Below are 27057 nucleotides of genomic sequence, written 5' to 3'. Positions count from 1 at the left end.
AGGGACACCACTTGTCACTGGTTTCCACCTGGACATGTAAATCTTTGGATGTGGCCATCCAGCAAATTCCTTATCCTTACCCAGCATTATCATCTAGCCTTGCATATGACGATGAAGAATTTATACCAGAAATGTCTAATAAAAAACACTAGCGACGGACCTGCTCTGTGCCATGCTGTCCTGTGACACTGTAAGTACTCAGTATCTAAAACAAGAAAATTAATACAACAATTATCTTTATATGTCACTACAGAATGCAAAAAAAAAAGGGGGGGGGGATTGAACATGGAAACACAGAAACAACTTTGTCTTAGAACATCCAAATATGATGGTTTTGGTTTGGCTCCAATCCATTTCACTAAAACTGTCTAGGGGGCAAAGATAACAACAATGAAAACAATTTTTAAGGCCAGCCATCTGATTTGGCTAGATATTAAAGGTAGTAAAAGGCATGTTAGGTCTGTAGCCTTCTTCCTGTCAAGCTTCAAGCCCTGGCTCCTGCAATCTAAGTTCTTTAAAAAAACACCAGAAAATATGGAAAGTTGGTTAAGCTATTTTCCCCAGTATCTGAAAAGCATTTGTACTGTTTTTGCTAGGAAGAATATGTCCAAATCTAAAGGCTTTCACAGCAGGAGACTGTGTCTAACAGAACAAGACTAGCAAGCTAAAAAACTTATGTACCTGCTTTTTTATTTTCGTTTGGATTAAATTTTTTTTTTTTTTTTAACATTACTGTGAGAATCTGTACCTTTCATGTTTCTGATCTTTCCCTTGCTTGGCTTGGATTGCATTCTGATCCATTTCTGTCTCAGCAATCCCTGCTGTTTCAGGGACTTAGAACCTTAAGTTCTAAGCAGCACAGTATTTACTAGAAGTGGTCTTTCTAAAAGTGGTGTTTACAAGGTATTACTACCAGCCTGTTCCATGAATGGCAAAAGCCACTGTCAGACAAAAAAAAATCCACTCACTAATAACTAGAAGTAAATATAAAAATTAATTTCCACACAGTTTGGAGAAGCATAGGTTTCATTTGTTTTATTTACTAGACAAGAGGCAGCAGATTATTTTATTGAAGTCAAATTGTATTAAAAAATAAAACGCATATGTTCAAAGCACTTGAGCACATTCATCAGTTAAAACAGAAACGAAAACCAGAGTTGTTCAGATCAATGGAGCAGCAAAAGGCCAGCAGAGTGTTCAGGACGCTGGCAGCAAAGTACTTTTCTGTACAGTTCTGTAAGTCACCAAAGTACATCTTCAGGCACAAATTTGGCTTAGGTATTACCTAAGTTTTTTTAATGAGAACATTCATTACACAAGTGCTGCTGTGAAAGAACCACCACAATTACTAAATCATGTTTTCTAACACACAAACAAAAAACACTGCTTTTTTAAAAACATCACTGAAATAAAAAATATGGATAATGTATAAAAATAGTATAATTTTATTTTTAAATTGTCTGTCCAGTTTTTCTGGTATGTTTCTGAAGTGAACTGTAACCATTTGCCTTGTTGAAGGAAATGATGGGAGGCAGAAATAGCAAAGCAAATAGCGTATCTGTGAATCTGCTTTCTTAGATCTTATTTTATGAAACTGCAACAGATTATTACCCAGCCTTTCCTTTCTTCCATCAACTAAAAGGTATCACTAAATAGAGGATGACAACTTGCTACTGACTTTTTTCTTCGGCCACTGTCTGATCCAGCTTGACAGTAAAGCTATTCCAAGTTTAAAACATACTCAAAATCTAACTTTAGCCATCTTATACATTATCAAGCATGACAAAGATTGTAAAAGCTGTCTTATACATTATCATCGGTCAAGGTTTACTCCATTCTTTTATGCTTGTAACAATTTTTGAAGATACTATAACCTCTGGAAGTTCGAAAGTGATACACTGTTCCTTGTGAGCACCCAAACTTCAAGGTCCATCCAGGTTGTTACTGCTTTGGCAGGATGACCGAACACTGCACTGTTGTCTGAAATACAAAGTCAAAGTAGATGAATGCTTCCTCTGCCAACGCAGAGCAGAATTACTTTTCAATGAAAAGGCAGACTACACAGCTTCCATTTGGATTACAAACATGTGTAACTCCTTCCATGTGCATCCCCAACTTCCGCCAACACCATGAAAGTTAAAGGAATTACAGGGAGGGCATGCCCTACAACAGTTCAAGGACTTGTCATTACAACTTTTTAAACCTGTGTAACAGGCTTATCGGTATTGAGAACAACAATCATATTGCAGAAGCCCTAAGTTAAGGACTTTAGGCTCACAGGCTACAAATGAAAAATTGTTCAGCTTGCTTTTCGTTTTTAAGGCTAGCATACTGGTTTACATGCATTATTTATAGAAAGCTCTTTACTAATACAATCAGAATGCTCTGAAAATGAAGTTCCTTAAAAAAAAAGCGATTTCTACATGTTTCTGCATCAATTTTGAAGTACAGCTATCAAGAACATAAACCCTTCTCTAAAGGTGCACTCATTGGGAGTGAATGAAATACTCATGTTATGCAGGGACAGGCAACTTTGGCATCAGCCACATTCAAGGGTAGGACCTGAGAAACACTTCAGTCTCGGCTTTCTTGAGAGGTCCTTAGCCCGCAAGGACCACAGTATGTAGACCAATGCAACTACAGTTGAAGTGAAGCCTTGATGAATTTTCCCCCTCCACCTTATTCACCTGAGCCAATTCACTCTAGTCACATAAATATGTTCACTGATTTCACTGAGATATTTTTTGAAGAAGAAAATTACTCAAGAATCTTTACAATATCAGAGCTCTACATACATAAATGATGAATGTCAGTTTCAGTTTGTGATAGACTAGAAAAAATGACTGAAAAATGTTAACCTTTATGCCCTTCAACTTGTTAGCTACCAAACATATTAAAGTCCAAGTATGTCAATGATGAAGTGTGCTAAAACACATCTACAGATACCTTACCCAATCTAAACTATCTCACAGTATTCACTTACCACAGCTCTCTTACCAAAGTACAACATTATTCCTTGCATCAGAGCTCTGACAAACATCATTTCACATAGACTAGTACAGAAGTTCAAAAAAGGCACATAATAGCAGCAGGTCTCCTCAAAGAGTCAAGAAGTTTATCTGAGGAGCACTCACAGAAGCTCTGACACCTTACCACAAGCTGATTTTCTTACACCCACACTGTAAGAAAAATCAGTTCTAACATGACATTCCTTTTACCATCCCAGTACAGATTGTCTCCCAGTCCTCATGTGGTTGAACCTTACTGTAATAAAGGTACAGAGCTCAATTCCCAGTTGTTATGAGTTAAAATTCTTTTCAACAAGACAGTTTCTTCTCTCTCACCAATACTTTTCCTAACAAAGATAAAAAAGAACCTACTATATTGGTTCCCTTTTGAAATTGTCCACTGTCACTGATTTGTTTACTTCATTCAGCAATGAGCCCATGTTTTACTTGATCAACTTTTGATATCAGTGCCATGGCTGAAGTTCTTGTTGCCTTTGACGTCCCTTCCAAGTGTCAACTATAGGCAGGCCTGAAAACCATCCCTACATGCCTGCTCTTGCTTCTGGATTCCTTCTTTGTAGCTTGTCCCTGCTTCCAACCCTTGAATGCTGCATTTTCACACCGGAGCTCTGTTTCCTGTTTAGCCTAGTCAGTCTCCTGATTGGTCTTTCTGTGGATCGCTCCTGTGCTTGGAGAATGCTGCCCATAAAGACCTGCCAGCTTTCTGGAGCTCCTTGCCCCTTCAGAGCTGCCTCCCACGAGGTGATACCGACTAGTTCACTGGTTAAACCCAAGTATGCTCACCTGAACTCCAGCATCTGTACTCTGCTACTTGCCTTTCTCGCTCCCCAACAGGATGCTGAACGCCACAATTTCATGAGCGTTACAGCGACAACTGCCAGTGATTACCACCTCACTAAACAACTGTTCTCAGTGAAGAGCAGATCCAGCTGTACATCACCCATGGCTGAACCATCCCATCCAGAAATTTCCCTGACACCAGCCAGAAATCACTTGGACCACTGTGATCAATAGCATCATCTGTATTTTCTGATCTGTGACATAAATACAATGTTGTCATACCCTGTTCTGAAAGAGTAAGGGCTTTGTACCCTGGCCACGCCTCAAAATGACAGACTGTAGGAAGATGCTGTGCCTGCAGAAAAATTTGCTCCAAAATTTTTTTTCAAGCTCATGTAACCTGAGCCTGGAGAATGATCTCTTTTTACAGCAACAGAACCAGTAAATACTGGCCTAAAGACATCTTAGGCAGTTAAAAAACAGTAACTTTCCAACTACACTTAAACTCACTGGCATATCACGGATGAAAACACACATGAAAAGGAACAGATGGCAGGCAGCCTATCCTTTAGCAGAAAACCAGCCCTTGGACATTTTTGCTTCAACACTCCAGGGTTTCCTAAAGACTACTGTGAGATTCAGAGGTGACACCACTGCATGTGTGTGGGTGGGTGGGATGCATACCTCCATGGGAGGAGACAGATAAATGCAGCTGGGCAAAGAGGCTGGCAGCATATTTTCTCCTGCCTGGTGAAATTCCTCCAGTCGTAGCAGCCAGATTGGAGAGCTCAGAAAGGAAAAGTTGTGTCTATGTAGAGCTTTACGGTTTCACATGCTTCCCCAAACACTAGAAACAGACATCAGCAAATGCCCATGTGAGATGGCCAGCTGAGGCCTGGATATAGGCTGGCATGGCTTTACATCATCAGTGATCGCACAATACCAGCCGCACTCTTGCTTAGCTCCTCCCTTGTCTGCATTCCTTACCACATTACCACAAGGCATGCAAGAGGCGCTGCCTTGAAGCTCTAGGAAAAGGTGCCTCTAAAAAAGATCAGTTAAAAAAACCCCCATCGTCTGATCTTCAAAGTTTCCAAAGTAAAATACACTTCACATCTACAAAGAGAACAGTTTTTTAGAACTGTTTATGGTTCAACTACACTACAGAGGCACATACATACATACCTCTTTGCTGTATTGCATAATTGCCTCTCTCCTTATTCATTAACACAGAAGCTTGTGTTAATGGATAATAAAATAATCCTTCATCTACTTTACCACCATTTAATGCCTCAAACAGAAAGATTTTTAGCCTTTCCTGCCCTTCTTAAGTAAAATCAGAGGAAGCCTCCAAAGCTTCAGACTTTCCTGTCACTTTTCCAGAGTCCTTGGTTGTGTTAAATCAGAAACAATTGTGACTCCTACTCTCCTGACATAAAATCTCAAGCCCCGCTGCCAATACCTAGTTCCTGTTTCCAGTTCTTCTAATGCATTCAGATCAACTCCCTTTCTCAGTGTATCATCACTCAAACCAAGCCACTGTCAGTGAAGAGCATAAACACATAATAATTGCCATGCCCAAGTGAAACTATCTCAATATTCATCACTGATACCAGGCAGCAGCAGATGCTTAAGAGAAAGAGTGGAAGAAGCTACATTAGACTGGAGTGACCCTTCCTCTGGTGCATCATATTTTCTTCTTTCAGCGAACAGTAGTTCAGGAACTGAGCTGGAGGAAGCACTTGAATCGGTGTTTTAAACAGCTGACAATGAACTGAAAAACGGGTTAGCGTTCATTAAAGGGGAACCTTGCGAACTCAGTGCCAGCTCTTTCCAGTCACCTGCTCTCTCGCTCCTGATGAAGAATCAACACAATCATGCAAGGGAAAGCAACAGGACACTGCTTACTGAAGTACACCTGCCAGAATTGGAGGCAGATCCCTCAGTACCTAAGCAGCATTATATACTTGGGAAATCTAGCTAGATGCTAGAAAAATCTAGCACATTTTTTAGATTATTTGTTCAAACTCTGAGTTTTTTCTATAGCTAGGCATCTGTGTTAAACAAAAAGTGTGGCCCAGCCCTCTGAAAATGTTTTCTGTGGATTAGAGAGGAGAAGGAATACTGATTCTGTTGTCTCCCTTATCCATCCATGACACAACTTCCTAAAGACTGCAAAGGGGAAAGGGAAAAGTCAGTTACCTCTCACAAATGTATAGAGGGGACATTAAAACAGCTGTTTCAGATAACTGGGTGAGGAAGAGTCATAAACATAATCCAAGGCCTCCTAATAAAAGGTACGTTTTCTAGTGAAGAATCAGCAAAAGACTCATTTCAAGGATTTGGCTTGGACCTCCACGAACCTGACCTGGTCAAGTATGCTTAAAAGTGTCTGGGGTGAATTTTGCTTAATATGTCTTTCCTTTAGGACACTGACTAAACTAGAGATGAGAGTCACTGACAAGAGAACCATATTGGAACCAAAACTGAAAATTTGATCCCAATCAGAAGACATGAAAGATTTTTACAGCACATACAGTTCTGTTGATAGTTGAATTTCAGGGACACACTTTCAGGTATATGAAGACATATGTCTGTGCTCACCTTTCTTACCCATTCAGATTTCAGTCAACATAGTGATTTTCAGAGAAGAGAAAGAAAAAACCTAAGAGAGGAGAGAGTCATCAGAAACTGGACTCTCTCAAAAGTTTTCTCAACAGACTTCCTCCTTTTCAGACTGCTGCTGCTTCCACTAACAGAGGTCCTTGTGGCCCACTTCTATCTGCTCTCTGTCTTCCACATTCCAGTTCTCCTTCCCTGTCTTCCACACCATCTCAATGTAATCCTCAGTTGCTCTCGCACTTCACACTCTTGTACTCTTGGAAGTGGCTAGTTGTCACAAAAAGCTTGTCAAGAAGTTGGATAGACATCCAAACTATTTTAACATTATTCTTTCCCTCTATGCTACAGCCAGAAATGAATCTCAAGCATGCCTATGAAATAGGATCTCGTTAGGTCGTGCAGAGAAGAAATGAGAAAGGCAAAAGCCCAGCTAGAACGCAATCTGGCCGCTGTCGTTAAAGACAACAAAAAAAGTTTTTACAAATATATTAATGACAAGAAGAGAGCCAAGGAAAATCTCCATCCCTTATTGGATGCGGGGGGGAACATTGTCACCGAGGATGAGGAAAAGGCTGAGGTACTCAATGCCTTCTTTGCCTCAGTCTTTAACAGGCAGACCAGTTATCCTCAGGGTACTTGGCCCCCCGAGCTGGAAGACAGGGACGGCGAGCAGGATAAACCCCCCATAATCCAAGAGGAAGCAGTCAATGACCTGCTACACCACCTGGATGCTCACAAGTCTATGGGGCCGGATGGGATCCACCTGAGAGTGCTGAGGGAGCTGGCGGAGGAGCTCGCCAAGCCACTTTCCATCATTTATCAGCAGTCCTGGTTAACGGGGGAGGTCCCGGACGACTGGAGGCTTGCCAATGTGACGCCCATCTACAAGAAGGGCCGGAAGGAGGATCCGGGGAACTACAGGCCTGTCAGCCTGACCTCGGTGCTGGGGAAGATTATGGAGCGGCTCATCTTGAGGGCGCTCACAAGGCATGAGCGGGACAACCAGGGGATCCGGCCCAGCCAGCACGGGTTCACGAGAGGCAGGTCCTGCCTGACCAACCTGATCTCCTTCTATGACCAGGTGACCCGCCTAGTGGATGAGGGAAAGGCTGTGGATGTGGTCTACCTGGACTTCAGGAAGGCCTTTGACACCGTCTCCCACAGCATTCTCCTAGAGAAGCTGGCGGCTCACGGCTTAGACAGGTGGACTCTGCGCTGGGTCAAAAACTGGCTGGACGGCCGGGCCCAGAGAGTTGTGGTGAATGGAGTTCAATCCAGTTGGCGGCCGGTCACGAGCGGTGTTCCCCAGGGCTCAGTACTGGGGCCGGTCTTGTTCAATATCTTTATCGATGATCTGGATGAGGGGATCGAGTGCACCCTCAGTAAGTTTGCAGACGACACCAAGTTGGGCGGGAGCGTTGACCTGCTCGAGGGTAGGAAGGCTCTGCAGAGGGACCTGGACAGGCTGGATTGATGGGCCCAGACCAATTGTATGAGGTTCAACAAGGCCAAGTGCTGGGTCCTGCACTTCGGCCACAACAACCCCATGCAGCGCTACAGGCTTGGGGAAGAGTGGCTGGAAAGCTGCCTGGCAGAAAAGGACCTGGGGGTGTTGGTCAACAGCCAGCTGAACATGAGCCGGCAGTGTGCCCAGGCGGCGAAGAAGGCCAATGGCATCCTGGCCTGTATCAGAAATAGTGTGGCCAGCAGGAGTAGGGAAGTGATCGTGCCCCTGGACTCGGCACTGGTGAGGCCGCACCTCGAATACTGTGTTCAGTTTTGGGCCCCTCACTACAAGAAGGACATTGAGGTGCTGGAGCGTGTCCAGAGAAGGGCAACGAGGCTGGTGAGGGGTCTGGAGAACAAGTCTTCTGAGGAGCGGCTGAGGGAACTGGGGTTGTTTAGCCTGGAGAAAAGGAGGCTGAGGGGAGACCTCATCGCTCTCTACAACTACCTGAAAGGAGGTTGTAGCGACGTGGGTGTTGGTCTCTTCTCCCAAGTAACAAGCGATAGGACGAGAGGAAATGGCCTCAAGTTGCGCCAGGGGAGGTTTAGATTGGATGTAAGGAAAAATTTCTTTACTGAAAGAGTGGTGAAACATTGGAACAGGCTGCCCAGGGAAGTGGTGGAGTCCCCATCCCTGGAAGTATTTAAAAGACGAGTAGATGAGGCACTTAGGGACATGGTTTAGTGGACATGGTGGTGTTGGGTTGACGGTTGGACTCGATGATCTTAGAGGTCTTTTCCAACCTCAATGATTCTATGATTCTATAAAGGCGATGTAAAACATGTAAGTAAACACTTGTCTAAGAAAAATTCTGCCTAAAAATTCCATCACCACTATATTTTGAAATGTTTTTCTTTTCCTTTTTTTTTTCCATGCACTGTGGATCTGAAACCTGTGGGAGTACACAGTTCTAATAATTTCAAACTGGTTATTACCCATATCTTGTAACAGACTCCTCTCCTTCGACATGTTAAAAAGAGCACAATGTTTTTGGTTTGGTTCAGTCTCCTCCGCTTGGCTCTCCATTGTTCTAAGATGTAAGCTAAAGCTAAGTAGAGGTACAGGTTTTTCACTTGGATATTCACATAGATCTGTATCTTACCTGTGCTCTGAAGGATAACACTTCATCAACCATATACAGATGTCCTTAATTTTTTTACCTTTTGTAACACTTCTTGTAAAACTCAAGCTAGATCTTTGTAATGAAGCTTGTTAGAGTCTTAACAAATTTGTTTGCCCATCTTGAATGGATTTGGTTTGTTGAAGCATCTACTCTAAGAAGTTATGATTTAAGCAGAAACATCTTGGAACATATACCTATATTATGTGTACATATGCATACACTGTCCCCAGTACTCATCAGCCTCATGTGTGTACTTACTTTCAGGGTGTGCAGGGTGTCAGTCCATTCCATGGAACCTATCTGAGGTATAGCAGTAAGGAGTATGCTAGTAGCCTTATTTGCATTCCCTTTCAGCGTCTTTAAAACTTTATCCACTGAAACCTAGAAATACAATAAAACTGAGTGGTGTCTCTCAATTTTGATGGCAAACATTTAAATATCCAAATAAATTAAATTAACTCATACATCTCTAAGTGAAAATGTGAAGCCTTAAAATGCCACAATCCTTTTAGCGAGTAAAAACTGCTTTCCTCTGCGGGTGTATGTCTGATTGTATTTTACAGAAATAGGAGAACTAAAGCAGATACATCATTGTGCACAGAGCTGCAAAAGAAAAAACACCAGGCCAGTTACGGGAAGACAAGCTCATACACAGAGCTCACCAGCTTCATAGACACAGATCCTCTGATTCAGACAAGAGGAGACAAAAGGTTTGCTAGTAGTGAGGCAAGTTTATGAAAATGAATGAAGTGGCAACAATTTATTCTGTTCTTAATTTCACAATCGTTCATCCAGAATAACTCAGTGATATTGATGTAAGAGCAGATTTAGTTCAGTATGTGACCTCTTATCAAAACCTACAGGTTCTCATCCAGATCCCCCAGGACAACACCCAGAGAAAAAGTTTCACTCACTGCTTCTTCATGTTCCTTCCAGCAGTCGTAATCTGTTGCCATGGCAATACTAGCATAACTCATTCCAGCTTCTTTTGCAAGAATCACTTCAGGCACTGTGGTCATGTTGATAACATCAGCTCCCCAGCTGCGAAACATCAAGCTTTCTGCTCGAGAACTGAAACGTGGGCCTTCAATTGTGATCATCGTCCCCTTGGAATGACACTGGAGCCCAAGCTTCTTGGCAGTCTCAATAAGAACCTGTAAAACATGCCAATATTGGGGAAAGGAAATAATTCTCCTGGTGCAGTGCTTTTGCATCCCATCAAAAAACGTACATACAAAAGAAATTAGCTTTATACAAAGCAGTCAAGCTTCATATGGCTACAGCTGTCCAAAACCAGTTGCCTCATCCAGCAAGAGAAATTAATGGCCCTACTAACAGGAATGATCTTGAACTCATCTGATTTTGTCAGTGTCAGTTGGATTACTGTTTTCAATGCAGACCAAGAAGATTGGAAAACAGAAATTTTTTGCATGATATTTAGGCTGTGCTTACATCGAGAACAGAATGGTGAAAACACTCCACTGAGCACTACATTACCACATGGTGGAGTTGAGCTGGTGAGAACAGTAGTAGGAAATTTACTTTTTGAAAGTAAAACTCTACAAGCATATACTTCAAAGAGTACCCTGGGAATCCGTAGAGAAAAAATTACCACATTTTCCCATGCCAGTGACTGAGCTGTACACTTTACATATATCATGTACTTCACATTAGCCTTTACAGTTCAAACTAGGACCTGATATGGCAGAACCTGATATGGCAGAACTAGGATATGGCAGAATCATCATGACTTTCTCTCTTGGTAAATGGCCCGGGCAACACCAGTTGATACAGCAGGAATAAGAGTGTACCAGCATGTGTAAATGGGACCAGGACACCTATAACAGTCCTGAATAGGAAGGGGAAAGTAACTATAATGACATCTGTTTAAAATGACCATCAATGGAAAAGAAAAGTTTGAAAAGAAGTATAAAAGCAGCACGAAAAATTCTGACAGGACAGGAGAGACCTTCATAACACAGCAGCAGTGAAAATCCAGTCTGACACCACTAGAAGCTGCCTTGTCAGCATCATGACCTTCACACAGGCAAGGGGGAGCAGCCTCCCTGCAAAATGCTGTGAGAAGCTTGCACTCCAGCTGGTTGGTCAAGCCGCCATACATGGGTGCAACAAGCAGCAATACCTCGAGTGTGCTATGTGACCTTGTGGGGTGCCTCCTCGCCGGCATGTGGATCAGTGGATTGTGTGGAGCAGCACAAGTACAGATAAAGCTGGAATACCCACATTTCCCACTGCAGATGCGTGTGAACAGGTAAACCTGCACTACCAGAAGAGGGTGGGTGTGCATGTAACCCACATGTGCTGGGGAAGGGTATTTGTGCATGCAACTGTGTGAATATGCATGTAGAGGTAAAGCAGAGCTTCTGGGGATTAGCTACAGGACACTTAGAAATTTGTAGGTGTTTAACATGCTGTAAGTTAATCTAATATTAATCACACCTAATAATGTGGTTTATTGCTGATATTAATTCTGAATACACGATTCACTGATTGCCAGTTAATTACATGTTGTTAATAGATCAACAACTGTGATTTGACTTAAACCACAGTTGAGCAGTATTTCCCTGAAAATCTTTACAAATTTCCAACTTTACTCCCTATAAGATGTTGCAGTTTCTGAAAGCGGTAATAACCAAGGCACCCTACATTATTCAAAAGTTTGCAGTCAGAGAAAAGATAAACTCCTTTCAGATTCTCATTTAATTTACAGTGCATAAACCAAATAAAACCGTATTTTCACATATTTGCACAAATGCAATTTAATATAGTTTTCAGATGTTTTAATGTAAAATTCCTTAATTAATCTATTACATTAACAGTTTTGGCTTTATTATTATTGCATTTATTGATGAAATTCCCCTGGATTAGGATAAACTGGACTGAAATGATCCCAACAATTTTCAGGGATAGTTCCAGGAAAAAAGTTTAAGTCACTTTTATCTGGTATTTTCAAATGAAGTGAAAGTATCCATTTTCAGCCTCGCTAAGAGCTCAAAACCACATGTTCTTTAAAACATCTGTTAGGCTGATTAGAATGCATAGGCTAATGAGATAATGATCACATGTGAGACTGGGAAGTACCTAAATGTTTTTTCTCTGTTTGAAAAGGAGCATTTCTCTGTTGGCTTTTCAAAAAATGTAATACCCAAAGAACATTGTCTCTAGCTACTTAACAATCGAATGAAAACTAGCCTTGGCATATGTTTCCTGCAACCTCAGGAAATGGCTTATGCATATCTACTTACCTTTTTTAAAACATGAGAAAGAGACACAGCATGAAGTACTGCCAATCACTTCAGTAATAACACTGTTTTTAATCTATTTCAAAAAGCATGCAGTTAGTTCTCAATAAACTCCTTTTATCTGTTGTAACAGGACATCATGCTCAAAGTCAGTAAGCAGCTATATGCCAACTAATCTTTGGTAAGAGCATGTGGCTAGCTCTTGTAGCATGAAAAATGCAAAGTATTTTGCATAATTTGCTGCTCAGTGGAAGAATGGCAAAAGCATGCACATGTGTAATACGTAGTGGTTTGTTTCCTCATGAGATTTAAAATGTCTTTACTTCATTGCAAAACACCTTGATTCCCAGTGCATTGAAGCATTGTTCTACCAACAGTGCTGTGGACCTGCTGGTGGATATCTCGAAACCACACTATGTCTGGCCAATTAACAAAAATAGGCTGTAATGACACTGAAGTGAATTGGTGACAAGAGCAGAATAGCTCAGTACTACAAATATTTGTACATGCTCTCGGTACAGATTGGGCCACCTGCTTCACAATTCAGCTTTGTCCTGCTCAGTGTAGTAACTGACTGCACAGAGAGCAAGTCTCTTAGACGGATATGACTGATTCTGTAAGCATTCCTGTGCCCCTGGAGAATGTACCTCCTTGCAGCTTCTGATCAGAGCATTCCACAACAGCTCAAAATGCACAGTTCAATCTTCACCTTCTCTTTTCCTCAGGTCTAAGAATATGCTAAAGTGGCATATTTAATCACAGATACGCTCCTCCCAGAAGCTTATAAAGGTGTTGAAAAACAGCAGTGTATCACACTGCCTAGTCAAAGTGTTTTTGAAGCCTGAAAATCTTGAAGTGACAAAACTAAGAGCAACAGTTAAGAATAAAAGGCTACTGTAATTTGGCTTGTTTCTATGTTTAACATCCTTTACACTAAGCCTTGACTCTCCACCACCACCCACTGCTACAATGCACAAAAGCACAAATGCAATGTTGTAATTTCTGTGAAGCTAAAGTACTATTTATTTGATTCTTTGTATTAAGCATGTAGAGTGCCTCTACCATAGGTGCAGTTTTATTCAGAACAAAAAGGAACTAATTCCTAAATCTGTCTTCCTGCTTTGTCCACTTTGTTGCTCTCTTGGCTTGTTACCTGATAAATAAAGATCTTTTGTCCTGTTATTAAGACCCCGAGGAAATCTAGGTTGCCAACTGACATCTTCTGCATACCTCCCTTAGGAAGACAGCTCCTAAAGACGCGAGATCTTTTACTTCCCATGCCTTCCAAATGTTCCATTTTTCCATAATACCATGACATATCTGAGAAACAGGAATAAAGAGGTGCAGATTGCCTCTGTATTCTAAGAATGCGTAATTCATAGAATCATAGAATACCAGATTGGAAGGGACTTCAAGGATCATCTGGTCCAACCTTTCCTGGCAAAAGCACGGTCATAGAATCTAGACAAGATGGCCCAGCACCCTGTCCAGCTGAATCTTAAAAGTGTCCAATGTTGGGGAATTAGACTACTATATCATGAATAAGTGCCATAAAAATAACATTTCTAAATATTATTACAAAATTCACTAACCTCTCTGGTTTTGGTGCAGAACGGCTCTGCCATTGGAATATGACATACTCCTGAAAGAGTGGAATGCTGCCCATCGTATAAAGTACAATGTCTTTTAGTTGTCCTAGAAAAGCAGAAAACACGCTCAGAGAGAACAGGGAGAAAACAGAAGAGAAAGCAAGAAATTTACACAGCATTCCCGGGAGGGAACAAAAATATCAGTGTGGTATTAATGACCACTTGTAATCCTGTTTTGCTTCTGTACAAACCTTTCAGAATTGAGCTCAAGAGTATAAAACCGTTACTCCAGTAGTGCATTGGCTATTAATTACAGAAAATCTATTGTTAACAAGATACTGAAATGCTGATTTGTTCCTAAATGACACAAACAGCCACATTATGCTGCAATTCTACCCAAAAGAAATCAGCTGAATTTAATAGTCAGGCAAGTAATCTCTGAAAAAAAGAGCACAGTAAGCTTTCAGGAAGGGATCAAGCCTGAATTACCACAAAGCCAGTCAAAACAGAGGTTGTTCATATCATTGCATTCCTACATTGAAAGGATGGGAATTTATAGGAACAGCTTCCTAAACCAGAGAGGTGTGAGTTCAACCAGAAAAACCCGGGAACAGGATGTCTTCATATTATCAGAAAGATTACACACATGCATTGGCAGCTTGCAAGTAGAAGAATCCTTTTTCTCCCTTCTTTCAAATGAGAAACTGTTTCCTTGCATGGAAATGGTCAAACATGCTGCAGAAATTACCATCCAGCATTCCATTTTGACAACTAGTGGAACTGTTACTCGCTATCACTTTACTTTCAAATGCACTGCCTCAAGCTAATTCAGCCAATTGGATGGCGAAAACCCTCTGGAACAAAATTATTTGAGACATTCCCTTCTTCCCGTCACCTATTTTACTTTATAGGAGAAAAGTAAGGCAACAGCCAAATTCAATCCACAGTTAAAATACAAAATTTCTGCTGGTAATACTGCTCACAACAGTTCCCCACCCAAGTCGCCAGCAAATATTTAAAAGACAGTTTTAAATACAAGATACATGTTAGAGTAGATTTGAAAAAAGAATAACTGATAGGGTAGCCTTAAGGATAAGATTACAAAATAGGAAAAGAGATCAGCAAATTAAAAACATTTGCAAAATGAGATACAGCTGTTAAAATCGGTTGAAATGCTAATATTAATTTTTCCTTTATGGGATATTGAAGAGTTGCAAATAGCACGTATCTGATTTTACACACTTTTTTTCAGTGTCTGCTAATGAATTATTTAGAATTGGAGGAAATGGGAAAAGTCATAATCCATTTCCTGCATTATAGTATTTCAGATGTTGTTAGTCAGGCCCTTTCACTCAGAAAAGCCCTGAGGAAAGATCACATATGTATAAATATTAATCTCTGACTTTCAGATACCCTGTGTTCTTTGGAGAGAACAGCCACATCACTACATGGTCTAATAAAGAAATCCCGCTATGTTTAGCACCATACATACAAACTGCATGGGAATAAGTAATAACGGTAAGACCTATGACTGCTCTGAGCAATGGACCATGTGTTTGCACTCAGAGTGCAGCAATTTCTCTTCTGCATGGAAGACTGCAACTCTGCAAAGGCCACGGCTATTTGATATGGGGCCAGCTGATGTGTCTGTACGATGCTAGGTTTAGGGTGAGAACAAAGGCAGATTTGAACCAATCTCTGATTCTTGCTATCTATGAAGTAATGGCTGGCACAGAGGAATGCCTTTTAGCCTCTCCTCCTTTCTGTAGCCCTGCTACGCAAGTCAGGAGTTGGCCATCCTGATCTGTCCCACTCACCTGCCTGCAAGGTACAGGGCAGCAGCACATAGTTTTCACTGCTGCAATACTGTTCCTCTGTATCCTTTGCAGAGAGAATGAAGGTTACAGAATCACAGATGCTTTCCTTGCCTTACTCTCACAAAGACCAAGAGCCAGAGAGCAAACAACAGTATCTGCCTAAGACTCCTGTCATTACAGGAGTTGCAAGACCTTCCCCACCTACCCTGAGTGACTCCTTATGGAGCCAGCAGAAAACAAGAAATAAGGAACTCAACAGCCACCCTTCAAAGACAATCTGCTCCTCAGATCTCACAGTTTTAAATGTGGAAAAGTCTGCATGCCCTCCATCAGAAGGAGAGCCTGCTTAACAACAGAGCACGACTGAATGTTACACAATTGCCTGATTGTTTACATTAAAACAGGAAGAAGTCACCAAGTGCCTGCCTAGAAACTAGCCACGCTATTTGTAGTAGAAGCGCACAATCCAGATGGATCAAGGATAGCATAAAGGGAAAGTACACAAATGCCCCCAGTGGGGGAGATCAGAAGCAGCACCTGAAAGCATTGGACTGATAACTACAAGCAAGCAGCTAAGAACCGGGGCTGCATAGCTCCTGCTGGCCATCTGACCTCTGTAGGGCTCTATGGAGAACCCCCACCAGACCCTCATGCTGCCTCTGTGCCAGACAGTGGATGGCAGTACAGGAGAAAAGGGAATTCCTTCCCTGGGAAAGGGACATGTATGTTTTTATGCATAGCCACTTGCGTATCAAGCAAGGAGACAGCGGTACTCATAGCGCAAGCAAACCCTTGCACTGTTGCATAGTTTTGCTGTGCCTGCCTTGCCCTTACTGCTTTTTCAAATTCAAAGCTGCGTGTACTGCAGTTTTGAAGGTGTGCCCAGAGTTTGTATTCCCCACCCTGCAGCAACACCACACTTTTCATCAGACAGGAAGGTGGCTTTTGCTCCTTCATTTTGATTTTATCACAGTAACACAAGATTTTCTGGCAATGCTGACTATGACTGATGCTAGGAAGCAAAATCCAACTCAAATAAGTGAAAAAAAATCATTTCCACCTGTGACAAACAGTCCTCTACCACTTGCATCATCACCTTCCCCTTTCTTCCGGTAGTGTTGAATTATCAACAAGCTATTAGTAATTAAAGAACAAAATGAAAATTCACACTGGCATCTGCTGTATAAAAAGCAGTCTCAGCATGGTCTGCCTCTTCAGGGACACTGGAAGAAAATTCTCCCATGGAAAATTTTACGGAGTGTAACAATACTGTAATAATTGTAGTGGTGTATGTGACACAAAGAATTCAAACAATAAAGTTGGCAGCTGTTACAGGATTTCTTTTATGAAGCTATTTTCTGCATCTTCCCAACTGAGCTGAGTCATCTAAGTAAGTAGTTACCTTCTTACTCTTCTTTTCCTAGCAAACCAAAGAGAAAATATTAGAAAGCCCCTAATCTGTCTGATCCAGCCAGGTAACAGCACTGTAATAAACTAACAGGAGCCAAAGGCATAAAAAAATTTTTCCAGAATTTTTTTTAGTCACTTGTTTCAAAGAAGAGAACAACTGTTGTAGCCCATCATAGTACCTGTGGTTACTTTTGGATTTGGAATTAAGGAGAACACCATGTAAATATTTTGGTACTTATTTAACAAAATCTAACTTTTATTGTTTAAACACACACAGTCATAGGTAAGCATGAAGAAAGCAGAGACTCTATATACAAAATCAAACACTTGCTAGGAGTGCTAATGATCTGCAGAATTAAGCTCTCAAAAGTTTGGAAATGCTACATAGTTCTAATAACACCTATTCAGTGTTCCCCACTGTAAGTCAAACCCGTGCCCTAAACTAGGCAGAAGTCCTACACAACTCCATACATTGAGATCCTGTCATTAATGCCACAGTGTGAATGCCCAAGGGGAGCAAAATACAATTGCTGCCTACAGCTTTCTGCTCGGTTCTAGCTTTTCTCCCATACCCATTCACTATTCCTTCTTCTTGCTTCACACCTGAAAAGAGAATCATGATGTGCTCCCTATTGAGAACTAGAGCCCAGATACCAAAAGGTACCTGGACACCTAGAAGGCACTGATTTTAATGGCAGCTTGAGTAAATCCTTCCCATCTAGATCCAAGCTTCTTTCCTGTGTAGTGCCTGGCATGGGTTAATCACTACATAGAAGCCAGGGTACCTTTCAACAAAAATAACCAACTGTTTTTGCAGCTTTAACCAGTACCTTCTTTCCAAGACTGCTGACATTGTTTGCAGGACCCTGATCTTTCATTAGAATGTATTTCAGAAAAATTGCATCTTTTCAGACTTTGGTGGACAATTAATCTCTTTTGTCCCACGAAAGTATCTTCCTGTCAGCAGCATTGTTTTCGTTATGATTTATGATATATAATGCAATCACTCTTACAGATGATACACCCCTGCGAAAGGCAAAAATGCAGCCCCTACCTCCAAAGAACCAGCTGTCTAACACCCACTGGCAAAGACCATCAGGGAAAAAGACTTATCACAGAAATCAAATTGTCAAATGAAACAGACTATTATGACTTGTCAGTTTTCTGAATTAAATGGCAAGATAGTAATGATTTTAAAATTCATATTACATATTGTTTTCCACCCTGAAACATTCTCACGTGCTTTTCTGAGAAGCTTCTTGGTTTCCTGAAGCCATGAAACAAGTCCCCACAAGTTCCCATTCTTCTACATCGAAATGAAAACTAACTTGCCCAAATGAAACACTGCTCATATCTGGGCTATGCCATTACTACTGGTGACCATCTGAATAAACTCTAAATGAAGATGCAGATCAGAGAATCACAGAATGGTTGAGCTTAGAAGGGACCTCTGGAGGTCATCTGGTCCAAGCCCCTGCTCAAGCAGGGCCACCTAGAACTGGTTGCCCAGGACCACGTCCAGGTGGCTTTTGAATATCTCCAAGCAGGAAGACTCCACCACTTCTCAGGGCACCCTGTGCCAGTGTTTGGTCACCCTCACAGTGAAAAAGTGTTCCCTAATGTTCAGAGGGAACCTCCTGTGTTTCAGTTTGTACCCATTGCCTCTGATCCTGTCACTGGGCACCACTGGAAAGAGCCTGGCTCCATCCTCCTTGCACCCTCCCTTCAGGTATTCATATACATTGATGAGACCCCCCTTGAGTCTTCTCTTCTCCAAGTGAAACAGTCCTAGATCTCTCAGCCTTTCCTCATAGCAGAAATGCTCCAGTCCCTTCAGCATCTTCGTGGCCCCTGGCTGGACTCTCTTCAGTATGTCCATGTCCCTCTTTGCATTGGGGAGCCCAGCACTGGACACAGTATTTCAGGTGTGGCCTCACCAGTGCTGAGTAGAGGGGAAGAAGGATGACCTCCCTCGACCTCCTGGCAACATCCCTACTAATACAGCCCAAGATACTATTTGCCTTCTTTGCTGCAATGTAAATCATCCCTGTCCTTTCACTCATCTTCACATCAGATACATATACTGATTTCTTCTATAACCTATTTTTTTCCTTCTTCTTGAAAGGGACATGTTCTTAAAACCCAAACCTAACCAAGTTGATTATTTCCTTTCCAGCTCAGAAGTTATGATGCAGACTGGCAAGTGCTGGGAAATTTAAAGCTGTGGGAGGAGATTAGCTAGCTTCAAAATGAATTGTTAATTTTGATAATGACATTTTAGATGAAGGATGGTCTCAGATTTCATATCTGGGTTCATTTCCTGGCTCTGTTAATGTCTTTCTGCCTGACCTCTGCAAGAGTTAGTTTCTCCATACTTCCACCCCTCACCCATAGCAGATAATAACTCTGCAATTATTCCAGCTGTTTCTTGTTTAAAACTGCAGGCTCTCTGGGCCAGAGGCTACTTCTTACCATGCATGCAATTCACAGCTTAGCACGGTTAGGCTCCCCTCACCTACCTAGGAGTCTGCTAGATGATAATGCTGTCAAAATAACTGGTGCTTTACTCGCAGTCATCCAAACCATGTACCCAAGTATGTTTAATATCTTTCCTACATAAATCAGTATCAATACTAAAATTACTCATTTCCAAGTACTCTTGGCAGAATAAGGATGATTATGATTTAATCTGTATAAACAAAGTGATCAGCCTAAATACTTTTAGACTTGAAAAAAATTAAAAAAAAAAGACCACTGTCAGCAATACAGCTGCTTTCCACCCATAAATCAACTCTAGTATAACAGGAAGCAGTTTATATGGGGCTTGCTCCTGCAGGGTACTTAGTAATTTAGATATACCGTACTTAAAACGTACTCTTACAAGAAAAAGCATTTCAGTTACACACACAAAAAAATGTCAGTAAGTCAAAACTTGAATAGCACTGCACTGCAGAGAACAAACCGAGGTATACATGATCAGTTGGAAATGAAATATTGCCAGCAGCCTCACAAAAGCACAAAGAAGCTGCATAAACCATTCCAAACACTTAAAATTGGGTGGAAAACCAATAAGACTTCCAGATACAGTACACCTATAAGTGTAGGTGTACCTATTAAAACGTGCAACGATATTTTTGAAATATTTGGTGTAGTTGGTGATCTTTAAATGTAGCTTTCCCCTCACCCCCATTTGCTTGAATTTTTCTAAGCATCAGATAATCAAGGAGGGGAGGACTGACTGGAGTACACAGACTTTGGAATAATTTTACTTCCTTATGATTCTTAGCAAATCAAAAATGTTAGCATCTCTCCTTGTTTTAAAACAACCTCCTCTATTTTCCTACTGTGTTGCATTTGATCTCTCTTCTGTAGAGCCTCATTATTACTGCATATATATTCCTACCTGGCTCCTTCTATGCTTTCTTTCACCTCTCCATCTCATTTCAGATTCTTCTTAAAACTTAGAACAACCTGTGCTCTTATCCATGTTCCTTCCCCACATCTCAGAACAGGAGATCTCTTCTCTTCAGAAGACTCTTCCCAAGGAGCTATACTTCAGTTCATTTGAGGCCATTCTTCAAAGCCTGGTATTTCTTCTGTGTCTGTTAGAGCTGAACTTCTTGTAATTTCATCCCTGTTTCCTATCACGACTTCTTGTATGAATCTCACTTTTTGCTGTAAGAACTGAGGCTACCACCTCATTCCACAAAAACTGAATTTAACATTAACATGTTATTACATGGTTTAACCCCACTTGACCACTTCTTTCTCCCCCCAAAACTAAGAACACAATTACTCACCTGTCAATGAACTGGTCAATTATGACAAGATCACCAGGTTGTATTTCTTCTCGTAATGAACCACAGGCAGTAGTCACTAATACATGCGAACAATTTTCTTCTTTTAATGCCCAGATATTGGCACGGTAATTGACATTCGATGGCATAATTGTATGATGCCTTCCATGTCTGCAAAGATACATGTTGCAAGAGAGTAAAATAAATCAGACTGAAATTTCCTTCCTTCTCCAAGATAAAGAGAATTCCAGGAAATGTAATTTCGCTAACAACGTTGGAAGTGGAACTGATCATTTCAGCTACTTCCAGTGTAGCTTGTTTGCCTAACTGTATTAAGGTTCTCTCAGTATTTGATTTAACAAGTAGTGGTGTAGTTTTCTTTTTAAATGCAAAATTTTTAAGTTCAAGACTGTAATGAAAAGAATCTTGAAAATACAATCCAAATATACTTTAGCAGCTTCAAGAGTACAGAAAGCATTTTTCTCTGAATTTTGTAAGTCAGTTCCATAGATTCTGAAAACCCAGGTGTAGCAAATTAAATCTTCCATACACTACAACAATTTATATACAGATTTATATACACCTCTACAAATTTTCTGCTCAGAAGTGCTGTTTGTATTCTCCCACCTAGAAAAGAGCAGCACATCACAGGAAATTAAAAACAGAAAGAACACACAGTTTTAATCTGTCACCTTCCCAAAGAAAACAGTAGAATCATCACATTTTTCTCTTTGCTTTTAAAATGATCTGACAGCTTTCATAAATTAGAAGAATGACTTCACACTGTTGCAGTATGTTTTTTCACCAAGACAGGAAATACTTAGTCTTATAAGCACGAGCTTTCGTGTTATGTCTGTCATTGCTACAGAGGTGCATCACTCACATAATGATTAAATGCATTTGAAAATTATTTTCAACCATGTAAGAGGAAAGGAGGAACTTAATTTCCCAATTGATTCTTTCACAGAGACCAAAAGGTCTTAAGAACTCAATCAACTGGGAACTGGGAGTTGCACACGACATGACCAAGCACTGTCAGGAAGGATTCCCATGTTGTCATTAGCATTTATGATAAGCTACTAGGCATGTAGGTTTATTGTTTAATGTTGCAGTTGTTGTCATAATCTTCTTCTAGAATATACATGCCCTCTTTTTTTTAATCTGGCAATCATGAGCAAGTCTGTTTATTTTTCCCAAAACACAAAGTGAAGTTGCAGGCACATTAGCCCCAAAAGTAAACTCACGGGGGTCATATGTAAATGGTCATAAATCCCAGTGAGGATGTAAACCACAGCCGAGTTGTTCAGCCATCTGTAGCCCAAGGCCTACTTTGATACAGCGCAGCTATGGGACCTTGGATTAGCATTTCTTTTGAGAAAATGAGAATAATGTTGTCCAGGTGTAACAAAATACATGAGCAAAGTCCATGCAAGATAAGAAAAGTAAAACCACAGACAGAAGTGTAGTTTCAGAGATGGTAACAGTCAGCAGCTTAACGGAAAAATACTGGCATGAAAAGAATTGGGGCCCTGAGTGCACCACTGAGTCGTAATTGCCCTGGCCAGCCTCACCCTGGGCCTCCACCCAAACACCCGGTGCTGTGAGCCTAGATGCTCCCGCCTCCAAGCTCAGGCCCCAGCCTTCACTCCTGGCCTGAGCTATGTCACAGGTGTGCCTGTCCCCAGCCCTGTCTCCTGGATGGCCTTCAGACCTATGCTGTAGTTTGTCTCCAGACCTGTTTTCTGGATGGACTTTGGACACACGCTGCAGCCTTGTCTCCAACCCTGTGCCTGGCCCCATCTCCTACTGCTCCTGCCTGGACTCCCTGGATGGATACTGGACTTGATTCATCACCTCGACTTCTCTGGGACTGCTGATGGACCCTGTTATCAGCACCTGGCTCTGCCCATGTCGTTCAGATGCTGAGAAGTGTTAGTATTCTTATGTTTAATCTAGTAGCACATTGGTCCTAGATATCCACTGTTACATCAGTGTGATGTTTCCATGCACTCATCGGTAGAGCCTGCTTCCAGAGTCTCTTCTGAGTATGGTAAGAGATGTCTGAATAAAAATGACCCAGGGAGGAAGAACTACATGGGATGCAGCCTCCTAAGCAATAAAGATAACAGCCAGAGGACTCAATAATCAAAGGGAATGATTTGGAAGAGTCTGCAGTGGTACCAGAGATACAGTTCATCTGGAAACAGGCAATTTCCCAGTTGCACAAAGGAAATCTGCAAACACAGGGAGCAGACAGATTACTGAGGCTATCAGGCACCACCTACCTACCACCAGAGCAGGCAACCTTGCAGGTTACCGTTCTTACTAGGGCAGCACCCCCCACTGGATTTCTCTTTCCTAACCTATACGGTATTTTTAATACTCTCAGTCCCTGCAGCATCATATTCATTCAGGTAAAAAAACAGACTTCTGCTGAACTTTGCTAGCAACCACACAGAGCAAGATGAAGTCAGAGTAAAAATTCAGTTCACCTAATGTAAAAAGAAAAAACTTTTGAGAAAACTTTAAAACACATAATATAAAACCCCTTAAAATGCTCATTTACCTTGCCAACAGCACGCAGTCCACATTTTTTATCTTTCCCAATATCAAAGCATCTGATGGCTGCAAAACAAGCAAGTAAGAATGCGTTACAGCCTGACAATCACATTGGAAACCTTAACCACTACTTAAAAATAAGCAGGATAGTTATGAAAGGAAATACTGGTTACCACTGTAGTCTCACATTTTCTTCAGCTCAGAATAAGCCTGTAATTTGATATGGCAGATTAGTAAAACAGCCTGGAACAGGAAGATCAAACGTGACACCAGAAGGATTATGACAATTTTTCTGTGTTCATACTAACATTAATATTGCAACTCCTTACTTTAGAGTTTGAAACAGTAATAATTTAAAATACTTTGAAACAGTATTTCAAACAGTGCTACACAAACATGAAAAAAGCAGCATGTACATGTTGCCTTTAAATTGGTTAGCATATCTCACTCTCTCCTGTAAACTTTGGTTGCTTTTTGCTAAACAGGTGCCATTCCCTACTAAAAGCCCCTGCCAACAGAAATCACATTTAATCTGTCCCTTTCCATAACACTCCCCATTCTCTTCTCTGCCCCCGTTCTACCATGGCCCCCTACCTCACACTCATGTTCTAGACTCCTCCAACCCACCCTTCACGCCCCGGCCCCCCCCCCCCCCCAGCTTCCCGATAAAATCCCTCTTCCCTGCTGCTGGGAGTCCCAGTTTTGGGGAGTGAACTGTGATATGACAGAGAACTTCTGGTACACTAGTGGCAGAAGTAGTGTTGTATTTGGTCAGCCCAGGGACCAGGAGAGAGCATGCGCTCTCCTCTCACAGCTATACGAGAACAGGCATTCCTCCTGACTAACCAACCAGCCAGGAAGCTAGAGCATTGTGTTTTTAACTGCCCAGCTGGGACACGTGCCCTGCCTTGGAGATGGCCATACTGCCCATGCGGGGCAGCCCCCAACTCATCAACCGCCACTACAACAAATTAACTGCTCTGTGGGCTGTGTTCTGCTCCTGGGCTATATTCATCAGGGAGCTGAAATACACAATGCTTCTAGCTTCCCTTTTTGTTAAAAAATGTAAGGCCTTTGTTTAATTAGATGCTAAACTGCATTTGTGCTGAACAGCGGTGCAGTTGGATGTGCTGCTTCTCCTGTCCAATTCAGAACCGCATGCATTTCACTCTTTTCATCGCACTGTGGAAGAAACTGTAAATAAGCTGGAAGCCACTCTGTGGCAGTCTCTCCTTCCATGCCCCGGGATTTAAAGCTGAAATAGCTATTAACAAAATTATGACTTATTTACTAATCACAAGTTTGAAGTGTCTGGAAGGACTCACATACTTGCATTTAGAAATGTTCTGTTGCTTGCTACTTCATGTAATTTTATTTGTATTTTAATGCTAGCTGTATGATTTCAATTATCATTTAGTTTTACAGCTGTTAATTCTATTACACACATGAAAAGTTGCAGAGATCTGGAATAAAGTAAGGAATAAAGTAATATGTGAGTCCCACATAGCTGCATTTTAGAGATACTAATTTCTGATAAAACCACCACTTTCTACTCCCTATTGCACAGCTCTTTTTGGCCATTTTTAATATGAAATCTCTTCAAAGCACCATAATTTACTCAATCACCTAGGTTTAAATTCTGCCAGACACAGATTTTTTTTTTAATGAAGGGAATGTTCCAGAATATTTATTTTTAGAACTGTAGTGTATTCTGCCTTCTTTTTAAAAGTCCCCATTTAATATTAACTTATTGACATTTAAATGTTTAATCTATTTACCTTACTTTACACACACTCTTCTGAACCAGACTTGGCTTTAAAAGTGAAATTTCACACAGAGCGAGAACCTTTCTGTCTAGCTGCCAAGGCATTTTGACGTTGCAACATTCCACAACAATGACAGGTCATAGTAATTAGCATTTGGGGTTTTTTGGGGGGGTTTGTTTTGTTTTGTTTTGAGAGCACACATTTGCTGTGTGAAGTAATCAACATGCGCCTTAGCTCACAGCAGGATACAAAAATACTCTTAAAAACTAAAGAGGACTTCAGCCGAAATTCCTTGCCTCCTGTCAAAATGAAAAGTAACGATCAGTAAGTTGAAGACTGGACCCTTTGCTTTACAAGTGACAGATTCAAGTTTATTGCAAGCAATAGATTAAAGTTTATATCAATTTCCAAAAGATTTGGGGTAGAAAGGTGCAATTTAACTGCTATTTGATATTCATCCCCACCACAGAACTCCACTGAATTTTGGCATACACTGCTGATGCAGCAAGAACGCAACAGCTTTGAAATCCAACAGGCTTCAAAATCTAGTTGCAGCAGCCAGGGTTTCCTTCTCTATCTGCCGCCATCCTAGTCACAAGGCTTCAGGGTGGCCGTGTAACAGGACTAGTTGTCATCTTTATACAGCTTTCCACAGAACACATTCAGGGCATCTTCCAGGTGACTGTCTGAATACCGATCTTGCACAGGATTGCCAGAAACTTGGCAGAAAAAAAGAAAGATTTGGAATAAAAAATGTGCTGCTAAATGATGAACTGACAGTTTAAGAAAATAATTTGCAGATACTGCATCATGGGTCATTAAAAGAGAGGAAACAAGGATAAATCCCTGTGTGTAAATTTACAAGGAAGTGAAACATACAGAAATTTCAAACTATGTGTTAACCACTTAACAGAGCTAGTGTATGCTTCCGTTCCGCTCTCTTTCTCCCACAAGTTCTTTCCAGTGCTGTACTTCTCTACCACTATCTCAGCTGTATCAGCTTTGAAATGCTGATAAAATAATAAAAACTTCCAATGGAACAATCTGAATTTAAAGCTGTAATACAGTATTTTTAAAGCAGGATTGAAAGGTCCAATAAAAAGTTCTCAAACATTAATAATTCATACATGTATTTAACTACTTCCCCCTTCCACAAAATCCAAGTCAGATATATATTACTCAGTGTTGCAAAACAGAAAAGGAAGCAAAGAACCCTGGGCTTTGCAATTTAAGTTAACCTTAAATTATGACAGTTAACAAGCAATTGAAATAAATCCCCTTTGTCTGCAACATAAATATGCATGAAGTATTGTTCATGTGCTGCTTACAGAATTAATTTTTTCCTTCGTCTCACCTCAAAAGCAAGCTGGAACAGAAAATAGAATGAACAAGCCAAATAAAAATCTGAGGAAAACTTGAGATGGAAAAGTATCTCATCGGTTCCCCAAGCCTTCATTTAACCTGTGATCTAGTTTAGGAACCAAACGATGTACATCGTTTTGGGGAGGCAGAAGAAGAGCTTAAGTGTTATGTCACATGGTCTGATTTTCCTGATGCAAGCAATCAAAGCTCATTTGCAAGGTGGAAATGAACTTTGATTTGCCAGATACACCTATGACCAAAAAAAGAAGGGGGCACCTAAAGTAATTTTCTAGAACAGGAAGATATTTTGCCCATTTGGGGAAAGGTGATTCAGAATCAAGTTTTGTCATTCAGAAAGCAAAACAATCTAACTGAAAGTATATTCTGAACAAAGTTTTATTAGTAGCTTCAAAATTCAATGATGAAGACAAAT

General features: G+C 41.0%; 1 protein-coding gene across 1 annotated transcript in view; it reads right to left on the bottom strand.

Moving 5' to 3' along the window:
• Positions 1–1020: 1020 nt before the first annotated feature.
• The window catches only part of MTAP (methylthioadenosine phosphorylase), a 35428-nt gene continuing 9391 nt past the window's right edge, over positions 1021–27057 (bottom strand). Inside the window, exons 3-8 of the mRNA XM_076362662.1 lie at positions 23504–23562; positions 20941–21108; positions 13917–14019; positions 9976–10215; positions 9320–9442; positions 1021–1980 (exon numbers count right to left, since the gene is read on the bottom strand). Of these exons, the coding sequence (XP_076218777.1) occupies positions 1942–1980; positions 9320–9442; positions 9976–10215; positions 13917–14019; positions 20941–21108; positions 23504–23562 (732 nt within the window). The 3' untranslated portion in view covers positions 1021–1941. The remainder of the gene's footprint in view (positions 1981–9319; positions 9443–9975; positions 10216–13916; positions 14020–20940; positions 21109–23503; positions 23563–27057) is intronic.

The sequence above is a fragment of the Aptenodytes patagonicus genome, chromosome Z, assembly GCF_965638725.1.
Source record: "Aptenodytes patagonicus chromosome Z, bAptPat1.pri.cur, whole genome shotgun sequence".
Lineage (NCBI taxonomy): Eukaryota > Metazoa > Chordata > Aves > Sphenisciformes > Spheniscidae > Aptenodytes > Aptenodytes patagonicus.
Note: the sequence above shows the minus strand (reverse complement) of the source record. Positions and strands in the feature narration are given on the sequence as shown.